We start from the raw sequence: 18,394 nt of genomic DNA, 5'->3' as shown, positions 1-18,394 counted from the left end.
CCCAATGCTCTAACTGCTAGCTAGGTTACCTGCTGGTTACTCAAACAATGCTCTAACTGCTAGCTAGGTTACTGACTCAATGCTCTAACTGCTAGCTAGGTTACCTGCTGGTTACTGACCCAATGCTCTAACTGCTAGCTAGGCTACTGACCCAATGCTTTAACTGCTAGCTAGGTTACTTACCCAATGCTCTAACTGTTAGCTAGGCTACCTGCTGGTTACTGACCCAATGCTCTAACTGTTAGCTAGGTTACCTGCTGGTTACTGACCCAATGCTCTAACTGCTAGCTAGGCTACTGACCCAATGCTCTAACTGTTAGCTAGGCTACCTGCTGGTTACTGACCCAATGCTCTAACTGTTAGCTAGGTTACCTGCTGGTTACTGACCCAATGCTCTAACTGCTAGCTAGGCTACTGACCCAATGCTCTAACTGTTAGCTAGTTTACCTGCTGGTTACTGACCCAATGCTCTAACTGTTAGCTAGGTTACCTGCTGGTTACTGACCCAATGCTCTAACTGCTAGCTAGGCTACTGACCCAATGCTCTAACTGTTAGCTAGGCTACCTGCTGGTTACTGACCCAATGCTCTAACTGTTAGCTAGGTTACCTGCTGGTTACTGACCCAATGCTCTAACTGCTAGCTAGGCTACTGACCCAATGCTCTAACTGTTAGCTAGTTTACCTGCTGGTTACTGACCCAATGCTCTAACTGCTAGCTAGGTTCCCTGCTGGTTACTCAAACAATGCTCTAACTGCTAGCTAGGTTGCTGACCCAATGCTGTAACTGCTAGCTAGGTTACCTGCTGGTTACTGACCCAGTGCTGTAACTGCTAGCTAGGTTACCTAATGGTTACTGACCCAATGCTCTAACTGCTAGCTAGTTTACCTGCTGGTTACTGACCCAATGCTCTAACTGCTAGGTAGGTTACCTGCTTGTTACTCAAACAATGCTCTAACTGCTAGCTAGGTTACTGCCCAATGCTCTAACTGCTAGCTAGGCTACCTGCTGGTTACTGACCCAATGCTCTAACTGCTAGCTAGGTTACTGACCCAATGCTCTTACTGTTAGCTAGGCTACCTGCTGGTTACTTACCCAATGCTCTAACTGCTAGCTAGGTTACCTGCTGGTTACTTACCCAATGCTCTAACTGCTAGCTAGGCTACCTGCTGGTTACTGACCCAATGCTCTAACTGCTAGCTAGGCTACTGAGCCAATGCTCTAACTGCTAGCTAGGCTACCTGCTGGTTACTGACCCAATGCTCTAACTGCTAGCTAGGTTACTGCCCAATGCTCTAACTGTTAGCTAGGCTACCTGCTGGTTACTTACCCAATGCTCTAACTGCTAGCTAGGTTACCTGCTGGTTACTTACCCAATGCTCTAACTGTTAGCTAGGCTACCTGTTGGTTACTTACCCAATGCTGTAACTGCTAGCTAGGTTACTGACCCAATGCTCTAACTGCTAACTAGGTTACTGACCCAATGCTCTAACTGCTAGCTAGTTTACCTGCCGGTTACTGACCCAATGCTGTAACTGCTAGCTAGGTTACCTACTGGTTACTGACCCAATGCTCTCACTGCTAGCTAGCGAGGTTACTGACCCAATGCTCTAACTGCTAGCTAGGCTACCAGCTGGTTACTGACCCAATGCTCTAACTGCTAGCTAGGTTACCTGCTGGTTACTGACCCAATGCTCTAACTGCTAGCTAGGTTACTGACCCAATGCTCTAACTGCAAGCTAGGTTACCTGCTGGTTACTGACCCAATGCTGTAACTGCTAGCTAGGTTACCTGCTGGTTACTGACCCAATGCTCTAACTGCTAGCTAGCGAGGTTACTGACCCAACGCTCTAACTGCTAGCTAGGTTACCTGCTGGTTACTGACCCAATGCTCTAACTGCTAGCTAGGTTACCTGCTGGTTACTGACCCAATGCTGTAACTGCTAGCTAGGTTACCTACTGGTTACTGACCCAATGCTCTCACTGCTAGCTAGCGAGGTTACTGACCCAACGCTCTAACTGCTAGCAAGGTTACCTGCTGGTTACTGAACCAACGCTCTAACTGCTAGCTAGGTTACCTGCTGGTTACTGACCCAATGCTCTAACTGTTAGCTAGGTTACCTGCTGGTTACTGACCCAATGCTCTAACTGCTAGCTAGGCTACTGACCCAATGCTCTAACTGTTAGCTAGGCTACCTGCTGGTTACTGACCCAATGCTCTAACTGCTAGCTAGGTTACCTGCTGGTTACTCAAACAATGCTCTAACTGCTAGCTAGGTTACTGACTCAATGCTCTAACTGCTAGCTAGGTTACCTGCTGGTTACTGACCCAATGCTCTAACTGCTAGCTAGGCTACTGACCCAATGCTTTAACTGCTAGCTAGGCTACCTGCTGGTTACTGACCCAATGCTCTAACTGCTAGCTAGGCTACCTGCTGGTTACTTACCCAATGCTCTAACTGCTAGCTAGGATACTGACCCAATGCTCTAACTGTTAGCTAGGTTACCTGCTGGTTACTGACCCAATGCTCTAACTGCTAGCTAGGTTACTGACCCAATGCTCTAACTGTTAGCTAGGCTACCTGCTGGTTACTGACCCAATGCTGTAACTGCTAGCTAGGTTACCTGCTGGTTACAGACCCAATGCTCTAACTGCTAGCTAGCGAGGTTACTAACCCAATGCTCTAACTGCTAGCTAGGCTACCTGCTGGTTACTGACCCAATGCTCTAACTGCTAGCTAGGTTACTAACCCAATGCTCTAACTGCTAGCTAGTTTACCTGCTGGTTACTCACCCAATGCTCTAACTGCTAGCTAGGTTACTGACCCAATGCTCTAACTGCTAGCTAGGTTACCTGTGGGTTACTGACCCAATGCTGTAACTGCTAGCTAGGCTACTGACCTAATGCTCTAACTGTAGGCTAGGCTACTGACCCAATGCTCTAACTGTTAGCTAGACCTGCTGGTTACTGACCCAATGCTCTAACTGCTAGCTAGGTTACTGACCCAATGCTCTAACTGTTAGCTAGGCTACCTGCTGGTTACTGACCCAATGCTGTAACTGCTAGCTAGGTTACTGACCCAATGCTCTAACTGTTAGCTAGGCTACCTGCTGGTTACTGACCCAATGCTCTAACTGCTAGCTAGGTTACTGACCCAATGCTCTAACTGCTAGCTAGGCTACCTGCTGGTTACTGACCCAATGCTGTAACTGCTAGCTAGGTTACCTGTTGGTTACTGACCCAATGCTCTAACTGCTAGCTAGCGAGGTTACTGACCCAATGCTCTAACTGCTAGCTAGGTTACCTGCTGGTAACTGACCCAATGCTCTAACTGCTAGCTAGGTTACCTGCTGGTTACTGACCCAATGCTCTCACTGCTAGCTATCGAGGTTACTGACCCAATAATCTAACTGCTAGCTAGGTTACCTACTGGTTACTGACCCAATGCTCTAACTGCTAGCTAGGTTACTGACCCAATGCTCTAACTGCTAGCTAGGTTACCTGCTGGTTGCTGACCCAATGCTCTAACTGCTAGCTAGGCTACTGATCCAATGCTCTAACTGCTAGCTAGGCTAACTGCTGGTTACTGACCCAATGCTCTAACTGCTAGCTAGGTTACCTACTGGTTACTGACCCAATGCTCTCACTGCTAGCTAGCGAGGTTACTGACCCAATGCTCTAACTGCTAGCTAGGTTACCTACTGGTTACTGACCCAATGCTCTCACTGCTAGCTAGCGAGGTTACTGACCCAATGCTCTAACTGCTGGCTAGGTTACCTACTGGTTACTGACCCAATGCTCTCACTGCTAGCTAGCGAGGTTACTGACCCAATGCTCTAACTGCTAGCTAGGTTACCTGCTGGTTACTGACCCAATGCTCTAACTGCTAGCTATGTTACCTACTGGTTACTGACCCAATGCTCTAACTGCTAGCTAAGCTACTGACCCAATGCTCTAACTGCTAGCTTGGCTACCTGCTGGTTACTGACCCAATGCTCTAACTGCTAGCTAGGTTACAGACCCAATGCTGTAACTGCTAGCTAGGTTACCTACTGGTTACTGACCCAATGCTCTCACTGCTAGCTAGCGAGGTTACTGACCCAATGCTCTAACTGCTAGCTAGGATACTGACCCAATGCTCTAACTGTTAGCTAGGTTACCTGCTGGTTACTGACCCAATGCTCTAACTGCTAGCTAGGTTACTGACCCAATGCTCTAACTGTTAGCTAGGCTACCTGCTGGTTACTGACCCAATGCTGTAACTGCTAGCTAGGTTACCTACTGGTTACAGACCCAATGCTCTCACTGCTAGCTAGCGAGGTTACTAACCCAATGCTCTAACTGCTAGCTAGGCTACCTGCTGGTTACTGACCCAATGCTCTAACTGCTAGCTAGGTTACTAACCCAATGCTCTAACTGCTAGCTAGTTTACCTGCTGGTTACTCACCCAATGCTCTAACTGCTAGCTAGGTTACTGACCCAATGCTCTAACTGCTAGCTAGGTTACCTGTGGGTTACTGACCCAATGCTGTAACTGCTAGCTAGGCTACTGACCTAATGCTCTAACTGTAGGCTAGGCTACTGACCCAATGCTCTAACTGTTAGCTAGACCTGCTGGTTACTGACCCAATGCTCTAACTGCTAGCTAGGTTACTGACCCAATGCTCTAACTGTTAGCTAGGCTACCTGCTGGTTACTGACCCAATGCTGTAACTGCTAGCTAGGTTACTGACCCAATGCTCTAACTGTTAGCTAGGCTACCTGCTGGTTACTGACCCAATGCTCTAACTGCTAGCTAGGTTACTGACCCAATGCTCTAACTGCTAGCTAGGCTACCTGCTGGTTACTGACCCAATGCTGTAACTGCTAGCTAGGTTACCTATTGGTTACTGACCCAATGCTCTCACTGCTAGCTAGCGAGGTTACTGACCCAATGCTCTAACTGCTAGCTAGGTTACCTGCTGGTAACTGACCCAATGCTCTAACTGCTAGCTAGGCTACCTGCTGGTTACTGACCCAATGCTCTCACTGCTAGCTATCGAGGTTACTGACCCAATAATCTAACTGCTAGCTAGGTTACCTACTGGTTACTGACCCAATACTCTAACTGCTAGCTAGGTTACTGACCCAATGCTCTAACTGCTAGCTAGGTTACCTGCTGGTTGCTGACCCAATGCTCTAACTGCTAGCTAGGCTACTGATCCAATGCTCTAACTGCTAGCTAGGCTAACTGCTGGTTACTGACCCAATGCTCTAACTGCTAGCTAGGTTACCTACTGGTTACTGACCCAATGCTCTCACTGCTAGCTAGCGAGGTTACTGACCCAATGCTCTAACTGCTAGCTAGGTTACCTACTGGTTACTGACCCAATGCTCTCACTGCTAGCTAGCGAGGTTACTGACCCAATGCTCTAACTGCTGGCTAGGTTACCTACTGGTTACTGACCCAATGCTCTCACTGCTAGCTAGCGAGGTTACTGACCCAATGCTCTAACTGCTAGCTAGGTTACCTACTGGTTACTGACCCAATGCTCTAACTGCTAGCTATGTTACCTACTGGTTACTGACCCAATGCTCTAACTGCTAGCTAAGCTACTGACCCAATGCTCTAACTGCTAGCTTGGCTACCTGCTGGTTACTGACCCAATGCTCTAACTGCTAGCTAGGTTACAGACCCAATGCTGTAACTGCTAGCTAGGTTACCTACTGGTTACTGACCCAATGCTCTCACTGCTAGCTAGCGAGGTTACTGACCCAATGCTCTAACTGCTAGCTAGGTTACTGACCCAATGCTCTAACTGCTAGTTAGTTTACCTGCTGGTTACTGACCCAATGCTCCAACTGCTACCTAGGCTACCTGCTGGTTACTGACCCAATGCTCTAACTGCTAGCTAGGTTACCTGTTGGTTACTCACCCAATGCTCTAACTGCTAGCTAGGCTACTGACCCAATGCTCTAACTGCTAGCTAGGCTACCTGCTGGTTACTGACCCAATGCTCTAACTGCTTGCTAGGCTACTGACCCAATGCTCTAACTGCTAGCTAGGCTACTGACCCAATGCTCTAACTGCTAGCTAGGCTACCTGCCGCCCAATTTATTGTCTTTCATGTTCTGTTCATTCTTGTCTTTCGTGTTGTGTTCCTTTCATTCCAGCTCAGATCCTGCAGGCCAATGATGAGCTGACCCTGGTGGTCAACATGTATAAAGATATGATGGGGGGGAGAGAGAGCAACAGGATGAGAGGAGGAGGAGGAGAGGGCTCCATAAACAACGGTACATCTGTCTAGCTCCTCTCTACACCACTCATACATTGTGGTTTTGTCTGTCAAGGTCTACTAACAGTGTGTGTTGTCTTGTTTGTTCCTCCCCCCTCCAAGGTTTTCAATTTGGCAGAGAACCGTGTGTGTGTTCTAGTGTTGTAGTGGTGTTTCAGTCTGAATGTCTCTGTGTTGTCATGTCAGTGGAGTGTTGTCGCTATCCCTAGGACAGAGTACCTTGTGTGTGTTCTAGTGTTCTGTGTTCTGTTCTAGTGTTGTAGTGTGACTTCATAGAGGACGTGTTGTTTCAGTGTGAATCTCAGTGGTTGTATTTTCATATAGTCTCCATCCCCAGGTCCCAGCAGCCCCAGAGAGATAAAGAGTTACCATCTAATAGACCTGTCGGCCCTGGACTCTCCACAGACCCATAGACCACCTTCTAAAGACATGTCTTCCTCCGTCTCACCTCCCCACCACGTCTCCTCCTTCCTGTCCTCCTCCCCCTCTACCTCCCAGCCTCGCCTTGGCACCCCTCCTCCCTCCTCTTCCTCCCCTCCCTCCTCTCCTCTCTCCCGTCAACGGCTCAACAGTACTCTCCTATCTCTAATCGATCTGGACGTGACAGGTTCGTACAGGTTCTGTTTCTTTAGAACGTCCCCCCTTTCATGTGGATGTTTCTGCTGTGATGTCTTCATGATCCAGATGTGTTATGAAGCAGTATTCACTTCCTGTATCTGGACTGTAATAGTGTTTGTGTTGACATGTTCATGATGTGGTTCTGTGTCTAATGTTAACAGGGATACATGTGTTCTTTATTCAGGGCTGCATAAACCAGCATCGTCTCAAAGCCAGAGCAGCACATACTGCCATGAACTACTCCAGGTAACATTTACCTCTGTATGCACCCTAAATGGCTCCCTATTCCCTACATAGTGCACTACTTTTGACCAGAATGGCTCACTATTCCCTACATAGTACACTACTTTTGACCAGAATGGCACCCTATTCCCTACATAGTGCACTACTTTAGACCAGGGCCCATAGGGTCATAACAACACCAGATCATATTTACACTGATTTGTTCCTCTTCAACACAGATGCCTATTCTCCACCCCCCTTTATTTCAGATGAGAGGAGGAGAGGAGAACACAGGGAGAGACCATTCCCTGACCACGTGGGTGTGTGGAGGGAGAGACCACCCACTGGTGGCCCGGGGTTGCGGCAGTGGCTCGTCAAATGGGACTGACTGGTGAGGGATGGATTGAGAAAGAAAGCGAGAGACAGAGATGCCTTGAGACAGAGATGTCTTGATGATTCAATCTTTTCTTCTTCCCATCAGGGTGTTCCTTCAGAATCGTCCAATTGTGATGTCAGGATCACCATCAAACTCACAGAGTCAGCCAATGACAGAGTCAGGATCTCCAGTGAAATCAGAGAGCTTCAATCTCCCAGAATCCTTAGCAGAGATCCACATCCCGCTGGAATCCATTAAACCAAGTAAGGTTATGTCCTAAAATGGCACCCTATTCCCTATAGAGTGCACTGTTTTTAATCAGGGATAGTTGGTAAAAGGGTACCATTTGGAACACAGCCCTAGTTTTTGTCATTGAATCCTTTGTCACTGTGTGTTCAATTGGCAATGACTTGAAAATAGTACAGCCACAAGATTTTCATTTCCTGCTTGTATTTTTCTCAGGTTTTTGCCTGCCGTATGAGTCCTGTTATACTTACAGACACCATTCAAACAGTTTTAGAAACTTCAGAGTGTTTTCTATCCAAATCTACTATAATATGCATATTCTAGTTTCTGGGCCAGAGTAGTAACCTGTTCAGATTGGGTACGTTTTTCATCCGGCCGTGAAAATACTGCCCCCTAGCCCCAACAGGTTAAACACAGTAATACACAGAAAAGTGTGTCCCAAATTGCATCCTAATTCCTTTAGAGTGCACTTCTTTTGACCAGAGCCCTATGGGTGCACTATATAAGGAGCCATTTTGGATGCACACTAGGAGTTACAGTGTTGTCACTACAGTTATCTGTAGTCATTCATGTTAATGGATACCTCTTGTGTTTTCTATTTCAAGTCATCTGTTCCATGTTGGCACGTCTGAGGTGTTCATTTCCTGAATGTCTCCGATAGGTCGATTGGAGCCGATCACAGTGTACGACCAGAATGGCGTCCATGTTTCCCTCCATTTTGCCAAAGACCCGCCCCCCGGGACACCCTAACGTTGCTGTGGTTATCGTCTCCACGGTGAACACCTCCTCACTTCCTGTTAAAGACATCCTGTTTCAGGCTGCTGTTCCCAAGGTAACAGACAAACGCCCAAACATGGACAAGACATTTTTAAACTCCTACATTCTTTAAGTCCTTCCAACTTTTAACTTTAAACAGTCTCTCTCCTTGTCTAATGAATCCTTCGTTTCCAGCAATGACTGGTTGACTGAATGACTGATTGAATGACTGACTGTCAGGGTTTCCACGGGTCCTTGAATTTGAGGGAATTGGGCCTGGAAAGTCCTTGGAAAGTCCTTGAATTTGATGTTTAAGAAGGTGTGAGAACCCTGGACTGATTGATTGATCTTACTGAATGACTGTCTGGCTGACTGAATGACTGGCTGGCTCACTGGCTAGCTGACTGATCTCTCTGTCTGTCCTCCAGACCATGACAGTGAAGCTCCAGCCGTCTTCAGGGAATGACCTCCCCTCCTACAACCCTCTGCTTCCCCCTGCTGCCCTCTCTCAGATACTGCTCCTCTCCAACCCACACAGGGTGAGTCTACTGCTCAACCTGACAAACTGGAAACACAGAGATTGTTTTGTTATCGTCAGACCTGTGACTTGGCCGGCATTCATTCATAGGCGCATCATCAACAAGGTGGCTTTTAAAGGCAATCTCCCTGACGTTCGTGGCGATCACGTTCAGGGTAAAAGCTGTGGATGCTATCTCAAGGGTTTATTAACTTTGAATGTCAAGTACAGTGGCTTGTTGACAATGTGCCTTTGATGTGTTATCTCCCTCCAGCGTTAGGTGTGAATGGTGATGGTTTGTGTGTTATCCTCCCTCCAGCGTTAGGTGTGTTTGATTAGAATGGTGATGGTTTGTGTGTTATCCTCCCTCCAGCGTTAGGTGTGTTTGATTAGAATGGTGATGGTTTGTGTGTTATCTCCCTCCCAGCGTCAGGTGTGTTTGATGTGATGGTTTGTGTGTTATCCTCCCTTCAGCGTTAGGTGTGTTTGATGTGATGGTTTGTGTGTTATCCTCCCTTCAGCGTTAGGTGTGTTTGATAGAATGGTGATGGTTTGTGTGTTATCCTCCCTTCAGCGTTAGGTGTGTTTGATTAGAATGGTGATGGTTTGTGTGTTATCTCCCTCCCAGCGTCAGGTGTGTTTGATGTGATGGTTTGTGTGTTATCCTCCCTCCCAGCGTCAGGTGTGTTTGATGTGATGGTTTGTGTTATCCTCCCTTCAGCGTTAGGTGTTTTTGATAGAATGGTGATGGTTTGTGTGTTATCTCCCTCCCAGCATCAGGTGTGTTTGATAGAATGGTGATGGTTTGTGTGTTATCTCCCTCCCAGCGTCAGGTGTGTTTGATAGAATGGTGATGGTTTGTGTGTTATCTCCCTCCCAGCGTCAGGTGTGTTTGATAGAATGGTGATGGTTTGTGTGTTATCTCCCTCCCAGCATCAGGTGTGTTTGATAGAATGGTGATGGTTTGTGTGTTATCTCCCTCCAGCGTCAGGTGTGTTTGATAGAATGGTGATGGTTTGTGTGTTATCTCCCTCCCAGCGTCAGGTGTGTTTGATAGAATGGTGATGGTTTGTGTGTTATCTCCCTCCAGCGTAAGGTACGTCTGCGCTACAAGCTGACCCTGGTCCACGGTGATGGAGAGCAGAGCCTCAGTGAGATGGGAGAGGTGGAGGACTTCCCTGACTGGGTCTCCTGGATGGGCCTCTGATCTGAGAGAACCCTGCATGGAATTCTAGAACCTGACAGATAGAGATAGACATTCTAGAATCTGACAGAGAAATATTCTGGTACCTGATAGAGAAAGGTTCTGCGGCAGAATGTGGAACCCTCTGCGATCGCTGCCTTGACGTCATGTAGTTGGTCATGTGATCTGTGGTCATCCTTGGAGGTTCTTAAAAATGGATATTTATTTAGTATTTGAAGTAAGCTCTGGGAGACCAGTCTAGTGTTAGGTGTGTGTGTTCTTCTGTTTGTCTGATTGACCCGGCTTTGCCAACTCCATGCCAAATGACCCACCTGGGTTACGTTTCTCCACCTTTTTATACCAAACTAGACCAGGTGAACCAGGTGCCTCTGCTACTGACCTGTTGTTCACCTGGCTCCTGTGTGAGCTGCTTGTTGTGTTTTTGTTCAAAGTCTGATTGATTGATTGATTCCTCAGATACTACACTCTGAAATCTGTGATCAATAAAACAAAGAATGCTGTTCTTATCTGGAAGTCTTCTGTGGTCATTCTTTGAGAAAAGGTAGATTAGAACCTGTAACCTGGTCCCTATCCCAGTTCCTAGTCCACAAGATTAGAACCTGTAACCTTCTGGTCCCTATCCCAGTGTCTAGTCCACAAGATTAGAACCTGTAACCTTCTGGTCCCTATCCCAGTGCCTAGTCCACAAGATTAGAACCTGTAACCTTCTGGTCCCTATCCCAGTGTCTAGTCCACAAGATTAGAACCTGTAACCTGGTCCCCATCCCAGATCCTAGTCCACAAGATTAGAACCTGTAACCTGGTCCCCATCCCAGATCCTAGTCCACAAGATTAGAACCTGTAACCTTCTGGTGCCTAGTCCACAAGATTAGAACCTGTAACCTGGTCCCTATCCCAGTGCCTAGTCCACAAGATTAGAACCTGTAACCTTCTGGTCCCTATCCCAGTGCCTAGTCCACAAGATTAGAACCTGTAAGCTGGTCCCTATCCCAGTGCCTAGTCCACAAGATTAGAACCTGTAACCTTCTGGTGCCTAGTCCACAAGATTAGAACCTGTAACCTTCTGGTCCCTATCCCAGTGCCTAGTCCACAAGATTAGAACCTGTAAGCTGGTCCCTATCCCAGTACCTAGTCCACAAGATTAGAACCTGTAACCTTATGGTCCCTATCCCAGTGCCTAGTCCACAAGATTAGAACCTGTAACCTTCTGGTCCCTATCCCAGTGCCTAGTCCACAAGATTAGAACCTGTAACCTTCTGGTCCCTATCCCAGTGCCTAGTCCACAAGATTAGAACCTGTAAGCTGGTTCCTATCCCAGTACCTAGTCCACAAGATTAGAACCTGTAACCTTCTGGTCCCTATCCCAGTGCCTAGTCCACAAGATTAGAACCTGTAACCTTCTGGTCCCTATCCCAGTGCCTAGTCCACAAGATTAGAACCTGTAACCTTCTGGTCCCTATCCCAGTGTCTAGTCCACAAGATTAGAACCTGTAACCTGGTCCCCATCCCAGATCCTAGTCCACAAGATTAGAACCTGTAACCTGGTCCCCATCCCAGTTCCTAGTCCACAAGATTAGAACCTGTAACCTTCTGGTGCCTAGTCCACAAGATTAGAACCTGTAACCTGGTCCCTATCCCAGTGCCTAGTCCACAAGATTAGAACCTGTAACCTTCTGGTCCCTATCCCAGTGCCTAGTCCACAAGATTAGAACCTGTAACCTTCTGGTGCCTAGTCCACAAGATTAGAACCTGTAACCTGGTCCCCATCCCAGATCCTAGTCCACAAGATTAGAACCTGTAACCTGGTCCCCATCCCAGTTCCTAGTCCACAAGATTAGAACCTGTAACCTTCTGGTGCCTAGTCCACAAGATTAGAACCTGTAACCTGGTCCCTATCCCAGTGCCTAGTCCACAAGATTAGAACCTGTAACCTTCTGGTCCCTATCCCAGTGCCTAGTCCACAAGATTAGAACCTGTAACCTTCTGGTGCCTAGTCCACAAGATTAGAACCTGTAACCTGGTCCCCATCCCAGATCCTAGTCCACAAGATTAGAACCTGTAACCTGGTCCCCATCCCAGTTCCTAGTCCACAAGATTAGAACCTGTAACCTTCTGGTGCCTAGTCCACAAGATTAGAACCTGTAACCTTCTGGTCCCTATCCCAGTGCCTAGTCCACAAGATTAGAACCTGTAAGCTGGTCCCTATCCCAGTACCTAGTCCACAAGATTAGAACCTGTAACCTTCTGGTCCCTATCCCAGTTCCTAGTCCACAAGATTAGAACCTGTAACCTGGTCCCATCCCAGTTCCTAGTCCACAAGATTAGAACCTGTAACCTTCTGGTCCCTATCCCAGTGCCTATTCCACAAGATTAGAACCTGTAACCTTCTGGTCCCTATCCCAGTGCCTAGTCCACAAGATTAGAACCTGTAACCTTCTGGTCCCTATCCCAGTGCCTATTCCACAAGATTAGAACCTGTAACCTTCTGGTCCCTATCCCAGTGCCTAGTCCACAAGATTAGAACCTGTAACCTTCTGGTCCCTATCCCAGTGCCTATTCCACAAGATTAGAACCTGTAACCTTCTGGTCCCTATCCCAGTTCCTAGTCCACTGCACTAGCAGGGGGGAAAGCACCAGTTGACTCATTTAGAACGTCAGTAGATTAGAAAGGTGATTCGTTCAGGTTGGAAAACAAGTCACAACTGGGATTCAAACTGGCAACCATATGGGTCACAACCCGTGTGTAATGCCCTCCATCCTACCACCCGTAAGGCCTTTTCTTATTTGACTCTCCCTGTAAACCCTGCACACTAGCCTGTCACTAAGCTCTGTCCACTGAGCTTTTTCATCCAATCAATTCATCCCTGACTGTATTTGCCAATGGTCTCTCCTTCCTCACAATGTGTTGCGCTTGTTCATTTCCCTTCACTGATTTGAAAGGAAATGACATGCCTCCACCAATACAATGCTTTGAGATTGGTGGGAAGTAGTGAACCAGTGTATGAGTGTACACTTAATATTGGTACACACCCCGGGAAGATCTGATCACAGTCAGTTATTTTATCTACATTTACATTTGACTCATTTAGCAGACATATTTATTGTTAAATATTTTATGCAGATATGCAGCAGGGTGGGTCCGTCTGATAAAGTGCCAAATACAGATTTACAAAACAACAACAGAGGTGGTGGAAGACCCTGGCTGCGTCCCAAATTACACCCTATTCTCTATGCTCTGTAGTGCACTACTTTTGACCATATATAGGAAATCGGATGCCATTTGGGATGCAATCACTCTCTAACCCAACTCCAACCCTGGTCCCACAGTGCATTGCTTTAGAGGAAAGTGGCCAAATTGAGCCCAGTGTAAAGGATGGACCATGACCCCAGGGTAAAGGATGGACCATGACCCCAGGGTAAAGGATGGACCATGACCTCAGGGTAAAGGATGGGCCATGACCTCAGGGTAAAGGATGGACCATGACCTCAGGGTAAAGGATGGACCATGACCTCAGGGTAAAGGATGGACCATGACCTCAGGGTAAAGGATGGACCATGACCTCAGGGTAAAGGATGGACCATGACCTCAGGGTAAAGGATGGGCCATGACCTCAGGGTAAAGGATGGGCCATGACCTCAGGGTAAAGGATGGACCATGACCTCAGGGTAAAGGATGGACCATGACCTCATGGTAAAGGATGGACCATGACCTCATGGTAAAGGATGGACCATGACCTCAGGGTAAAGGATGGGCTATGACCTCAGGGTAAAGGATGACCTCTGGGTAAAGGATGGACAATGACCTCTGGGTAAAGGATGGACAATGACCTCAGGGTAAAGGATGGACAATGACCTCTGGGTAAAGGATGGACCATGACCTCAGGGTAAAGGATGGACCATGACCTCAGGGTAAAGGATGGACCATGACCTCAGGGTAAAGGATGGACCATGACCTCAGGGTAAAGGATGGACCATGACCTCAGGGTAAAGGATGGACCATGACCTCAGGGTAAAGGATGGGCTATGACCTCAGGGTAAAGGATGACCTCTGGGTAAAGGATGGACAATGACCTCTGGGTAAAGGATGGACAATGACCTCTGGGTAAAGGATGGACAATGACCTCTGGGTAAAGGATGGACAATGACCTCTGGGTAAAGGATGGACAATGACCTCAGGGTAAAGGATGGACAGTGACCTCAGGGTACATGGGCTATGACCTCAGGGTAAAGGATGGGCCATGACCTCAGGGTAAAGGATAGACCATGACCTCAGGGTAAAGGATGGACCATGACCTCAGGGTAAAGGATGGACCATGACCTCAGGGTAAAGGATGGACCATGACCTCAGGGTAAAGGATGGACCATGACCTCAGGGTAAAGGATGGGCTATGACCTCAGGGTAAAGGATGACCTCTGGGTAAAGGATGGACAATGACCTCTGGGTAAAGGATGGACAATGACCTCTGGGTAAAGGATGGACAATGACCTCAGGGTAAAGGATGGACCATGACCTCAGGGTAAAGGATGGACAGTGACCTCAGGGTAAAGGATGGGCAGTGACCTCAGGGTAAAGGATGGGCTGTGACCTCAGGGTAAAGGATGGGCTGTGACCTCAGGGTAAAGGATGGGCAGTGACCTCAGGGTAAAGGATGGGCTGTGACCTCAGGGTAAAGGATGGGCTGTGACAACAGGGTAAAGGATGGGCAGTGACATCAGGGTAAAGGATGGGCAGTGACCTCAGGGTAAAGGATGGGCTGTGACCTCAGGGTAAAGGATGGGCTGTGACCTCAGGGTAAAGGATGGGCTGTGACCTCAGGGTAAAGGATGGGCTATGACCTCAGGGTAAAGGATGGGCAGTGACCTCAGGGTAAAGGATGGACAGTGACCTCAGGGTAAAGGATGGGCAGTGACCTCAGGGTAAAGGATGGGCAGTGACCTCAGGGTAAAGGATGGGCAGTGACCTCAGGGTAAAGGATGGGCTGTGACAACAGGGTAAAGGATGGGCTGTGACCTCAGGGTAAAGGATGGGCTGTGACCTCAGGGTAAAGGATGGGCTGTGACAACAGGGTAAAGGATGGGCTGTGACCTCAGGGTAAAGGATGGGCTGTGACCTCAGGGTAAAGGATGGGCTGTGACCTCAGGGTAAAGGATGGGCAGTGACCTCAGGGTAAAGGATGGGCAGTGACCTCAGGGTAAAGGATGGGCTGTGACCTCAGGGTAAAGGATGGGCTGTGACCTCAGGGTAAAGGATGGGCTGTGACCTCAGGGTAAAGGATGGGCTGTGACCTCAGGGTAAAGGATGGGCTGTGACCTCAGGGTAAAGGATGGGCTGTGACCTCAGGGTAAAGGATGGGCTGTGACCTCAGGGTAAAGGATGGGCTGTGACCTCAGGGTAAAGGATGGGCTGTGACCTCAGGGTAAAGGATGGGCAGTGACCTCAGGGTAAAGGATGGGCTGTGACCTCAGGTTAAAGGATGGGCTGTGACAACAGGGTAAAGGATGGGCTGTGACCTCAGGGTAAAGGATGGGCAGTGACCTCAGGGTAAAGGATGGGCAGTGACCTCAGGGTAAAGGATGGGCAGTGACCTCAGGGTAAAGGATGGGCAGTGACCTCAGGGTAAAGGATGGGCTGTGACCTCAGGGTAAAGGATGGGCTGTGACCTCAGGGTAAAGGATGGGCTGTGACCTCAGGGTAAAGGATGGGCTGTGACCTCAGTGTACATAAGGTTCCTCTCTTTTTGCATTTTTTTTTTTCAATTCCGACAAAAATGGAAGAAAAAAAGTCCAGTTGAATGCAGCTCCAGACGAGTCTTGGGTTACAAATGTCTCTTAGATATGAAATATACATACACCAACACCTGTATGTCCATGTATGGGTCCCAAATGGCACCCTATTCCTTATGTAGTGTCACTTCTTTCGACCAGAATGGCACCCTATTCTCTATGTAGTGAACTTCTTTTGACCAGGGCCCATTTGGGAGATAGCCTATAAGTCCCATCAAGATAGATAGAAGACTATCTATCTATTTTAGTGTGCCCAAAAGCCTGTTTTAACATGGGCAGTAACATTGAGGACTTTCACCATTTTGAAGTAGTCAACTGGGTGGGACTTCCTGTGGGTTAAGGAAGGATCACATAATTCCATCGAGGTCATCAGCCAATGAATTAAACTGGTGAGCAAACATTCCATAACTGCAGGTGGCAGTGAATTGCCAACCTTGGCTTTATACCTGTTTAAATAACACAGTCCAGGTGGCAGTATGCACCCTTCCAGTTTGTTTACAAACTCATAGAAGTAGTAAAATAAGAAAATGAACTACTTCAAAATGGAGATGGCCACAGTGGTGGTGCCTGTGCGCTCACAGACGCCATAATGGGACAGATACAATGTTGTGATCTCTTAACATCTCTATGATGGTAGGAATCAATGTGACCTTTGAACTCTATATTGGGTTATTTTCTTTCTTGATGCACAGACTGTGGATCCAAATAAAGTATTCAAAGTGTTCCAGTGTGTTTTTGCTCCAGAATCCCCTAGGTACAGATCTAGGATCAGCTTCCCCCTCCCACAATCCTAACCTTAACCATTAGTGGGGGCAATGTTAAACTGACCCAAGATCAGTTTCTAGGGGCTACTTCACCCTTCTCCATGTTTAATAGTCCAATGGAGTCCGAAAGAGCATTGTTTATTGTTTTCCATGTGCTGGCCGGTGGGTGACTGTGTGTTACAGTGTGTGTTACAGTCTTAATAGTCCGTAGTGCTACAAAAGAGCTGTTAAAAGAAGGTTCCCCCTGGTGGCAGTGGTCCATGTACAAAGGCTATAGGTCATGAAGACTGAACGACTGTATTCCAAATGGCAACCTATTCCCTATGTAGTGCACTACTTTTGACCAGAGCCCTTTGTACAGTATATAGGGAATAGGTTGCCATTTGGGACACAGCCCATGGCCTTGGTTGGGCGAGGCAGACACTGCCTCAGGTGTCAGGGCAAGTGACATCACTTTGTTCCACGGTGGGATAATGTTTACTAGCTAGCTACCTCACACCTGCAACAGAAACCTCTGTTTGTCCCACAGTTCAGCCTGGTGCCCTGTTCTGTAATACAGTACTGTTGTACAGTAACCACCCTGTTCTGTAACAGATAGAGCCTCTGCCAAGGGGTCCAGGTCTTAATGGCCCAGGAGGTAGTGTTCATAGCTTACCCTGTAAACACAGAGAACTGGAGGTGGAAGTGGAGGCGCTGTCATTATGAGTCCTTTCTAGTCCTCCTCTTCCTCCATCTCCGTCCATCCAGACCTTTACTGGGTCTATAGTCCACCTCTTCCTCCATCTCTCCTCTTCTTCATCTCTCCTCCTCTTCCTCCACCTCTCTTCCTCCATCTCTCCTCCTCTTCCTCCACCTCTCTTCCTCCATCTCTCCTCCTCTTCCTCCATCTCTCCTCTTCCTCCATCTCTCCTCTTCCTCCACCTCTCTTCCTCCATCTCTCTTCCTCCATCTCTCCTCCTCTTCCTCCACCTCTCTTCCTCCACCTCTCCTCCTCTTCCTCCACCTCTCTTCTCCTTCCTCCATCTCTCGTCCATTGGGTCTGATTTAGCTTCTCTTCTCTCTTTTATCTATTCTTATTTTTTTGATCTCATTTCCAACTAACTTTCCTCTTTCTCATCTCCTTCCTCCTTTTCCTCTCTTTCATTCTCCTCCTTCTTTCTTCTCCTCCTCCTCTTCTTCTTTCTCCCCCTCCTCTCCTTCTTTCTCCTCATCCTCCTCTTCTTTCTCCCCCTCCTCTCCTTTCTCCTCCTCCTCCTCCTCTTCTTTCTCCCCCTCCTCTCCTTCTTTCTCCCCCTCCTCTCCTTCTTTCTCCTCCTTTTCCTCTCCTTCTTCCTCCTGTTCCTCTCCTTCTTCCTCCCCCTGTTCCTCTCCTTCTTCCTCCTCCTCCTCTTCTACACCTTCCTCCTCCCGTTTCTCTTCTCCACTTCCTTCCTCCTCCCTCTCTTCTCATTCCTCCTGCTCCTTCCCAACACAGTCTCGTTCTCCATTTTGGTTCTCCACATATCCATTTTCTTTGACATCCTTCTCTCCTCTATCTTCTTCCTCCTCCTCTTCAACATGGTCCTCCTCCTCCCCTTCAATATGGTTCTTCTCCACCTCTTCAACATGGTCCTTCTCCTCCACCTCTTCAAC

The 18,394-nt window shown here is 47.9% G+C and overlaps 1 protein-coding gene and 1 long non-coding RNA gene across 4 annotated transcripts in view; one reads left to right on the top strand and one right to left on the bottom strand.

Moving 5' to 3' along the window:
- LOC106564102 (ADP-ribosylation factor-binding protein GGA3) overlaps nucleotides 1-10,720 on the top strand; it is a 30,256-nt gene extending 19,536 nt beyond the window's left edge. The window contains 9 exon segments of the mRNA XM_045690625.1: nucleotides 6,154-6,273; nucleotides 6,613-6,882; nucleotides 7,078-7,139; nucleotides 7,385-7,506; nucleotides 7,597-7,754; nucleotides 8,399-8,469; nucleotides 8,471-8,569; nucleotides 8,922-9,032; nucleotides 10,101-10,720. Of these exon segments, the coding sequence (XP_045546581.1) occupies nucleotides 6,154-6,273; nucleotides 6,613-6,882; nucleotides 7,078-7,139; nucleotides 7,385-7,506; nucleotides 7,597-7,754; nucleotides 8,399-8,469; nucleotides 8,471-8,569; nucleotides 8,922-9,032; nucleotides 10,101-10,217 (1,130 nt within the window). The 3' untranslated portion in view covers nucleotides 10,218-10,720.
- A 2,575-nt stretch (nucleotides 10,721-13,295) lies between these two features.
- On the bottom strand, nucleotides 13,296-17,623 carry LOC123725401 (uncharacterized). 3 transcript variants are annotated; one of them, XR_006757848.1, is made up of 2 exons: nucleotides 15,876-17,623; nucleotides 13,296-14,607 (listed from the first exon to the last, which is right to left on the bottom strand). It is a non-coding gene; the product is annotated as an uncharacterized lncRNA (long non-coding RNA). The 3 variants fall into 3 exon arrangements; XR_006757849.1 differs by lacking the exon at nucleotides 15,876-17,623 and adding an exon at nucleotides 14,701-15,062; XR_006757850.1 differs by lacking the exon at nucleotides 15,876-17,623 and adding an exon at nucleotides 14,701-15,062 and having other exon boundaries at nucleotides 13,296-14,582.
- Between the last annotated feature and the right edge of the window lie 771 nt (nucleotides 17,624-18,394).

Source organism: Salmo salar, chromosome ssa12, assembly GCF_905237065.1.
Source record: "Salmo salar chromosome ssa12, Ssal_v3.1, whole genome shotgun sequence".
NCBI classification, from domain to species: Eukaryota; Metazoa; Chordata; class Actinopteri; order Salmoniformes; family Salmonidae; genus Salmo; species Salmo salar.
This window is presented reverse-complemented; position numbering and strand designations above follow the sequence as displayed.